The sequence below is a fragment of the Atta colombica genome, unplaced genomic scaffold, assembly GCF_001594045.1.
Source record: "Atta colombica isolate Treedump-2 unplaced genomic scaffold, Acol1.0 scaffold41, whole genome shotgun sequence".
Lineage (NCBI taxonomy): Eukaryota > Metazoa > Arthropoda > Insecta > Hymenoptera > Formicidae > Atta > Atta colombica.
Window position 1 is genome coordinate 1140906 of NW_017259520.1, and position 10259 is coordinate 1151164.

A 10259-nucleotide genomic window follows, 5' to 3' on the forward strand; every position below is an offset into this window, starting at 1 on the left:
TTTTATAGAAAAGTATATGGCATTATTATGTGAATTTGTATTCTTGACAAACTTTGTATCTTTTACCTCGTTAAATATGTATATTTATTATCAACATTAAGTATTTGTATCAAATTTTTTAAGCTGATAATTTTTTAATGTGTTTAAATGAATATTTACAGATAAAAATTATTTCATAAAAAGAAAATTTCTATAAACTATATACTTATAAAAATTTCTGAATCAACATTTCAAAACATTATGTTATAAAAAATTATTTATTTTACTTTTTGATTCAAATTTGCGTGAGTCGCGGTAAAGTAATTATCATTTTCTGATTTTGCTAATGTTCTGCTTAAGTGAATGTTTTACCGCCGTAAAAATTTTAAATGAGTGTTTAAAGTATTGTACGTTTTTTAATCATATGGTCTTTTTTAATTAGTGCGGTAAAAGTTAGTCGTTGAAGTAAATATTTTTAATATGAATTTTTAGGAATCCAACAAGTTCTGCTAAGAATATTCATAAATGCATATATATCGTGTTAATAAAAAAAGGAATGTTTTTTGAGACGCGTTTGACTCCGTGGTGGCACGTTTACCTTAGGGTTGAGGTCGCTGCCCTGTTGCATAAGTGTGCCGACTGTAAACCAAAAACTGTTGGCCAGGCTGAACTCGTTGACAGTTCTCAGTAGAGGAATGTCGTCGCTGTCCGGATCCAAGGCGCTCACGTGACTGCCCTGGTGACAATGTGATGAGCCCCCCGTCGAGTGGTGCAGTTTTAAAAATAATTATACTAATTCTACTTAACTTATATTTCTTACATGCATTGTATATTTTTTAATATTTTTTTCTACACTATGCAGGCATGAATAATGTTATGAAGGACTGAAAATATAGATGCGGAATAACTCTGAATTTTTTTTTTAGTAAACATTTTTTTTTTAAGAAATAAAATTTTTCTTTTTTACAAAGTATCTGTTTTCTTACGTTATTAATGAAGAATGCTGCATTAAAATACATATGTAATTTCACTTATTAATTAATTATTCTTTCTTCATCTAATATTTATATATCTTGTAATATACGAAATATAAATCGAAAATAAGCTTTGTTACAAAATTATATTGTATGAAAAATATTATGAAACACTTAAAGTAACAATTTTTTAAATGATTGAAGAATAGTAGATACCTACATTTTATTATTTTAATTAAAATATAAAATTACATAATATTTAAAAAAGCACTCTGCATTTTGTAATTTAAATACAGTCCATCGATCACACCACTCGACGTGAGCCTACCTGCAAAGGACATTTGCAGCTTGGGCAGGGAGACGGCTCCACCCACTCGAAGGGCGAGAATCTTGCCACTATCCATATCGTTAAGGACACCACCACGTAAGCGCCTAGCAAGAACAACCAGATCTCCATGGCGAGGGGAGTCATGAACGAGAAGAGCCGCGGTGGTGTGCGTTTGGTTACCTGAAGCATTGACGTTTGTTGTTACTATTCTTCGAGAATTGATCTGATCGACCTGATACGATATCGAAGATAAGATGTAGTTTCATGAATGCATTCTTCATGTCCAACTATCACATCGCGTTCCTTGCTGAAAAATAATTTGAAGACGCGAGATGTAACTCTCGTATCTTCTTTCCTTGCACAACATTCAGTTTCTCAAACGGCTCGAAAGACAATTCTTTATTTCGACGGAATTACGAAAGCATATTATTCTCCGGTGCGTGTCGAGCAGAACACAATGGCGGTGCACTCTGAGTGCAATCGTCGTACGTGCTGCTTTATTTTTTAACGAGAGATTGCTAACGTCGCAGGAAGTAATTGAAATTGGATTGTAAGATACATATAGTCCATTGATAAAAATGTAATCAGATAGCTAAGTATTCTAAATAATTTACTTTGAAAATGTTAATCCCCTTTTTAGGTTAATCTTTGATTATATAAAGAAGATTTACTATTTATTCTTTCTTCAATGATCAATGCAAATTAGAATAATGTATTATGAGCTTTAGCTCTGAAAACACAATAGAGGAGGGAAGGAGATGCGATATGCTTTATAAAAGATTTTACGATATTGTAACAATATCGCTCCAAGATTTGCTCGATTATTTTACTCGCAGTGAGCATCCCTGTAATATTGCAAATATATGACTCGCAACATAAACATATATAAACGAATTGACGTGTGCCTTGCAAACAGACATCTACTGTTTGCACTCTAGCGAGATGATGGATTTATGTGCGCGCTGCCTCGTGAACAGGTACTATGCAGCGTTCGGGGGCGGTGAACGTGAGAGAAACGGGCATGTCGGATGAAGGATGTCCCGACGGTGCGGTTGGTGAGTACGCGAAGGAAAACGATAGAAGTAGTCCAAGTGGTGGAGCACCTCGTTGAGTGTACCTTAGGGTTGAGCCCGCTGCCCTGTCTGAGGAAGGTACCGGTGATGAACCAGAAACTGTTGCTGACAGTAAACTGGTTCTCTACCACGTCGCTCTCGGCCAGACACGGATGCGGATTGTTCCACTCGTACGGGCTGAAGCGTGCCATCACGAAGAGGGTGAAGCTCACTAGCATGTAGGCGGCGAGCACGTAGAGCCAGATCTCGACCGCCAGCGGATTCATGAAGGAGAAAAGCCGTGTCGGTTGACTGGACGGCACCTAAATTACGTCACGCTACGATTTTAATTAAAACGGATCCCGTTTCGTGGTGCGATGCGACGCGACGCGGCACGGTACGGCGCGTACGGCGCGGCGCTGCGGGTCGAGTCAACTTTTACGGCAATCCTGGATATTTAAAGGCTCTTTTCGCGAGTTGCACGTTGAAGAAAGAGAATTTGTGAGACATGCAATGCAGATTATTTGATAAATTAATTTCTCGTATTTAAGTAAACGAATTAAAATCTCCTGGATTACATAAATACGTCTTGCGTGACGTGTCTTGTGTGACTGATATTATCATAAAATAATTAAAGTCTATTATGTTTCTCATTATGTAGTATAATAACATGCTCATATGAAAATCATTTTTGCTAATATACTAATGCAATATGCATATACTGAAATATAATCAAGAATTAAACATTAGAAACATAAATGTACTTTGATGAAGGGATAATAAAATATTAACATTATGTCGCATACAAATGTAATTTTTAAAGAAATCGATAGCACGGTGTTAACTCACCTTAAATAAAATTCCAATTCCGAGATTCATAAATGGCTTTGTGAAGTCTATTACGCTTTCCCTAGCATAATTAATCGTCATGGAAGCAACTGCCAGATCCGCTCTCTGAAAGAATTAAGTACTCAACAGAGTTAAGAGAATTCAATTTCTTTGATAAAGTTGAAGTCGAAGTCATATAAAAATAGAGATGCTTATAATATCTGAAAGATAGTAAGAATTAATAATCACATAAAGAGTTTTATTAAAGAAATATTTTTCGTTCACATTTCATAGAATGCTTTCTTTTAAACAGATAAAAATAATTAATACGTATCGCGTAACATTTACATCAAGCAAATGTATTTCTTCATACATAAATGTGAATGAGAGAAATAAAAATTACTGATAAGTTTTCGTTTACTCTGCGAAATCGTGGATGAATTCTTTACGAACGTGCGAATGTTGCGGACTATGAGACATCATTTATGTCATCCTCCTGACTTAGAATATCCGCCTACGATTTCGTAGGTTTTCAAGGCATCGTCCTTTTTCACAAGAGGCAGATTGCTTTGCATGTTTTATAAACTGCTGATCTTCGGTATTCAAAGAGCACACTGAAACGACTGTTGCGAAACGACTTTGTGCATGTTTTCTCCGTCTTTTTGCATCTCATGTTTCAAGCTAGTAAATTTTTAATAATAATTTTTAATAACAATTTTTTCACGATATATTGTATTGATATTAATTTTTGAGAAAACTAAACTTTAATATACTACTCGTATATTAAATTATTATTTTTTTCCTCGCTTTCTTTTTCCTTGGTTATCGTTATGCTTTTAATTGCGATATATAAACAACAAAAAATTTTTAGTTGCTAAATAAATGATTAATATATGTAAAAATGTTAAAATAAAAAGTTTTAATGACTCCAAGAATTAATAAAAAGTAAGTAAATTATGTGAGTCTCCGAGGTTGTTAATGTATTAATAATATTTATAAGATGATAAAATATAAGTTGCAAACAATTAGAATGTATTTATATTTGAAATATAGAAATATCTTTATTACTTTATACCATACATTTCTTATACATAATAAAATATTGCAGAATACGTAGATATATTTATATCAAAGGCTAAATGGTTTATGTATCACAGTCAGTAAAATTGGTTATAGAATGTCAAAAGCTTTTAGCAATCATGTAAATCTAAATATAAATGTATACGCAATACGTATGTGTTTCGATATTATTAGCAACAAATGCTTGAATTATCTATTGAATAAAAGCAAAGCATTATCTCGAAGAGAGACGCTTGTTACATGCATGCGATAAAATCAATTCAGCTAACCGCATACAATAATAATGCGCAACAATAATAATATACGTATAAAATAAAATAATTGTGCGTATAAAAATTAATATGCTTTGGAAAACGATATATCCATTTTTGTCCATAAATAATTAAAATTATTGCAGATATTAATTTTTTATTTGGCTGCTAATGATTCCTTTATTGTGTATATTATATATACATATCAATATATCAATACTTGAATTGTACTATCGTTAAAAATTGTCAGTATTTTTAGAATCACAAAACTCGATTCGGATTTACTCTTACGCCAATAATATTTTTGCATAGTTGTATGTGCGACTTTTCCACGAATAATATACAGTTTTGTTTTTAAATGTACATAAGTCTGTTTCATATATCACGCTCTTGTGTTTTCGTCTTGTTTCGATAAAATTTCAAGTTCTATAAGTATTTTTTTTTAATTTTCGCTTTCTAATGCATTAATGTTTACTGGATAATGTTTCTATTTTTCCTTAAAAATTCGTACGCGAGTGAACATGTATTTTCTCTTCCTGTTAATACCGACTATATACAATAGATGCGATCGCGAGGAAGCAGGAAACAGCACGAGTGGAGAACTACTACTAGTAACGGAAAGACAATATTTACTTACTCTGGATATATACAAGCGCAGAAAAGTTAGAATTTTAATCAAAATTTAAAAAGGAATTGTTGAAAAAATTTAAAAAGGAATTATTGAAAAAAATTTAAAGATTCTTTGTTCTAAATGTTTTATTTTAATTATTAATAGATTTTTTTTTTGTTAATAAAGGAAGTTAAAATAAGGAAAAAAATTTGAAACAACAGAAAAATGAATAAAATAGTGATTAGTTTTATTTTTTTACGTATATATTATAAAATAATCAATAAATGAGGGTTCCATAAATTTTGATGTATTAATTTATATTTTCTGAAAAAAAAACAAATATTAATAGTAAATTTTTATAATGTAGATATTTATTAAATAATAATGTGCAGTTAATAATATTTTGAAAACATAAATATATTTGTATGTCTTGTATTGAGAATTCGATTGCAAATTTGCATCTTTGTAGGTGTTTCTTCATTGTCCTAATAGAATCAAATTTCGAAGTTCAATTATATAATAGATGTAAAATATTTTTTTTAACAAAATCTTTTCTAACTGACTAAAAGTGAAGTGTACGACTACTGAAATATTGATGCACTATTAATTTGCAGATTTATATCAGGTGTATATCACGTTCCAATTTAATAATTCAATTTAATTATGATATTGTAATAATTAACAGTAAATTTTAATTTTTTGTGTAAATTATGCGAACATTGCTTATGCGCCTACTCGATCATGCAGACAATAATGGATCGGTGGCGAGAGATTAAATTCGAAAGATGCTCGGAAGTGCATGTATAAAACTTTGATTTTAATAACTGCACAATTTTACAATTCAAATGACAAAGTGTAACATCTGCGAGCTGATCTATGAATCGAAATATTAAATACCGTCGTTTGCTCATGGGAAAAATAGTTAATCCAGATGATTCTTGTATACAACTACAGGTGTAATGAAATTCCTCGTGGGATGGATTTATTGCGACACGTCTGCGGAAATTTACTTTGCTTTGCATATAAAATCGGCCTCTTGGGTCGTGTGTACCCATTCTCTACCTCGATATTTCTCCTAATATACTATGCTTGCGCAATTTCAACAACATTATTAACACATTGCAGTCGAAATTAGGTTCGATAAAGAAAATAATATTTGATATTATGTTCATATTTTCACTAATACAATCATATTTTTTTAAATTATAATTTGAAAAATGAGATTTACTAGCTTATTATATAATTATTTATCGTTGTTTCTATTATTTAAAATAATTTGAAATGAAATACTATATCAAATCCACATTGATATAGAAATGCAAATGTTTAATTAATCTATACCTTAATTACTTTTTATCTCGTGATATTCATTCAATTTTTTTCCGATTTTCGCGCAACGTGTTGATAATTCAATTTTTTAATTTTAATTTAGCGCATGTTAATACCAAGTTATCTCATTTATCATCATAACGTTTATTTTATTTCTTATAATATTGTATCTCATCGTGCAAGTTATGAAAGGAAAACACGATCTGTGTATTCTGTCTTACCTTATCCATTAGTTCACGCACTATTCCGTTCCACTCTTTCGTCTCGGGATCGTACACTCCATACATGTGATCGGGCACCAATTTGATTGCGTATTGGAAACCGACTTGGCAGGCGATCCGCTTGAGCAAATCGATGCAGAAGCCTTCGAACCTTGCGTTACCAGTCAAATTCTTGTCTTCTTTCACCATGACGTAGGGTCTTTCCTGTGGAAGATTGGATCCCATTGATAGATCATAGAATTGTGCTCATCGTGACAGGGGAAAGGCAAAGGCAATCCCTTAAAAATTCTTATTTCCGCGTGAGATGGTTATATCAAAGAAAAAAAGGTGAGAAAGAAACTGCCATTCCATGCAAATATAGCATTTTCGCTTGTCCCTCAAATATTTCCTTTTTGCAACACAGACTGAATTTTTCTGAAAGTATACAATAACGCTGATAAAACGTTCCCTCGACCAAGATTTTTCCTTAATATGACAATTCGCGATTCTGCTATTTTTTTTTCTTTTTAATATTCTCTCTAAAGCGTCTCTGAATTTTTTTCCTTACAAAAACATTACATTACATTACATTATGTTTTTTTCTTATGAAATGATAAGATAGTAATGAATCAAATTACGTATTTGAATATTTAACATATCATAAAGATAGAAAGTTTAGAAATCAAGTTTTCTAATTTCTATATATTATTTATCTCATATTCATTATTTTAAGATCAATTTAATATGAACATACCGAGTAATTTAATACTCGGTATATTCAATACATGTGATGTATTGAATATACCGAGTATTAAATTTTGTGATTCATAGATTGTTAGATATTATTTATAAGTACACATTGAAGATGCTGTGTGGCATCTTAAATATGTGAACACTATCTCTACGCGGCATAACAAACTTACCCGACCCCATTTAGAACAGCTTTCATAGCTCCATACGATCCACTTGCAGTATCCTTAATGATTAATTCTAACGCTACGAGGTCGCAAACGTGACTAAATTGGATACAAGGTATCATTACCTCTCTCGTCATCACCACGAGCGTAATATTGGTCGTCGTAGTCTCGTAAAAGGCGTCTAGATCCGTGACATTAATGCCAGACCCGGATTTCCACTCGCCGACTTTAACAAGCTCCTCTTTTTTTAGTTTTAAGAGATCCAACTTGAAATTGTTTCTCTTTCCTTCATTGAATTCAATATGTCCGGTTAATCCATGTAAGCCTGCCTGCAACAGAAACACTCGTAAATCTAAATCCGTGTCGATTCGGTTTATTCATTAATTCGTTGCGATAAGTAATAAATGAATGACATCCTTCATTTTATGTATTGCAAATGTGTTACTAATAATATTTTTAATTATTGCAGAAGTACCATTTAAGCTTCTCTCCATAGAGCAAAAATGTAGCGGTTAATTTTTTACTTTTAAGGATTTTTTATTTTTATGATGTGTGTAACTTAGCCATATAATTCTTCAAGCTTTGTATCTCTACTATTTAAAAATAGATAGGATGTGAGAAAAATTGCATTTTTATGGTAAATAGTGGTCTCTCATGAAGAAGATAATATTTCGAAGTCGAATTTTAATATGCGAAACATTACGAAATTAAATGTTACCGTCCAAATTATCATTAGATAAAACACGAACATCGAAAAGTAATAAAACTTTTATACGCAACATTATACTCATAACTGTTTAATAACGAACAGCCGGATTTATTGTTCGTTAAATCATATGCGCGTCTGATTCTGGTTAAATTTATTTTTCCTCCGTGTCCAGTAGCTCACAGACACGCATACACGTATACACGATTCATTGCTGACGGCCTACATTTCCGGTGCATACAGTTGGCGAAATTTTTCGCATTAATTACCGTTTGTGGTCTACCGTTGGTTTGCGCATAGTTTATTTGATTTATCTTTTTTCTTTTTCAGTATATGTTAGTTTGTCGAGTTAATGGAATATTCAAAATGTGCTTCTTTTTAAACTTGATCACTTAGTCTATCAGTACAGTAAGATAAATCCTACATTGAAAGAAAAGTTTTTTTAATATTTGTGTTTAATCATAATTATAGTTATTATTGTTATAACAATAGTAGCAATTGTATAAAATAAAATATACATAAAATATACACTTCTATCAACAAGTATCTACATATATGTATCTACATGGCATCAATTAACATTAATTAATTCGATTAAAATTAATTATAATAGTAATAAACGTAATGATAGTAATATATAATTATATATAGTCACAAATACACAAAAATTATCGTAATATATCTGTATAATTTTTGAATTTTTATGTAAATATTTTTATTACATTATTAATCAGTAATTAACGATATTCTCAACGATATTATTCTCACGATATTATTTAATAAAATATTGTTGTTCGTTGTCTTTTTAATGATGAATGTTTTGAATATCGAAGCCTGATGCATGGTCATATAACTTTTTAGACTCGTGTTTCATTCCATTTGTAATATGAATTTAATCGGGAATGATAGCTGTGCGGAATGCGAGTGGGTTTATTATATTAAAATGATCGATATCTCATCTACATTAAAAGAATTCGAACGGATTTTTATATGAATATCTCGTTCGTATATTGCTCAATCCACAACACAGTAAATTCCAAACTAAAGGAAAATTTAATTGTTGTACACAGGTTTTATATTTTTCTGAAAGACCTCACAGATAAAAAAAATCGTTACCGAAAAATTTTAACAAATATATATATATAATTTTTCTGTTTTTAAAATATATTATTTACGATCTATCGAAAATCACTATAATACTGTGAAAAGTTATTACATTATTTGAATTATTTTAGCCAAGAAAAAAGCTTTTAAATCGAGTTACAAAGTTTTACAAATTTGGCGCAGTTGTTAACACGATTTGGTAAAAGCCGGCGTATGTACAAAAATACAATGGTTTTCACTCGTCCGTGCTTGAGGTAGTTATCTCTAACGTATTTTTACAACTTTTATGATTCCATGAAACGTATTGTCAAATTATTTCGGAAAAAAGAAATCTTCTTTCATCAATCCGACAGTTGATGCGAGAATTTTAGCAGTTTAGATTCTACGGTTAGGATTTTTATCGGGCTGTCAGCGGTATTGCGGATCGTACGCTGATCGATAAATCTCCGTCGTGATATCTCGTCAATCGACATCGACGAGCCGGTTCGCAAAATCAAAAATACGCCGATGTTCGCGAAACAAATGGTAAGCGCTCCGGAAGTAACCTGGGCGCCGCCACATGTATTTTCGGTACTCGACGTGCTCTCCATCCGACGAATACGCACGTTAATTACGCTATGCGTGCGTCGATGCATCACGCATGTAAAACCATTACACACGCGTACATTGTATGCAACAGAAAACGTAGCTCAGGATATTTTGCGGAAGCTTGTCGCTATGTACGAATAGTTTAAAAAAAAGGTAATAAAACGCAAAACTATCATTTGTAAAGGATTGATACGGAATATCCGGATTGTTCATTGCAAAATAAAATTTTGTATAAAAATAGTGTAGGGGAAGTTGCTGCGGTTGCTTGAATTGTTTCAATATATATATATATATATATAACACACATACATAT

General features: G+C 31.5%; 1 protein-coding gene across 1 annotated transcript in view; it reads right to left on the reverse strand.

The window, feature by feature from the left end:
• Window positions 1–10259, reverse strand: part of LOC108691145 (glutamate receptor ionotropic, kainate 2) — a 146300-nt gene that overhangs the window by 17745 nt on the left and 118296 nt on the right. Inside the window, exons 8-13 of the mRNA XM_018198800.1 lie at window positions 7674–7877; window positions 6653–6856; window positions 3183–3287; window positions 2399–2656; window positions 1282–1461; window positions 578–715 (exon numbers count right to left, since the gene is read on the reverse strand). Of these exons, the coding sequence (XP_018054289.1) occupies window positions 578–715; window positions 1282–1461; window positions 2399–2656; window positions 3183–3287; window positions 6653–6856; window positions 7674–7877 (1089 nt within the window). The remainder of the gene's footprint in view (window positions 1–577; window positions 716–1281; window positions 1462–2398; window positions 2657–3182; window positions 3288–6652; window positions 6857–7673; window positions 7878–10259) is intronic.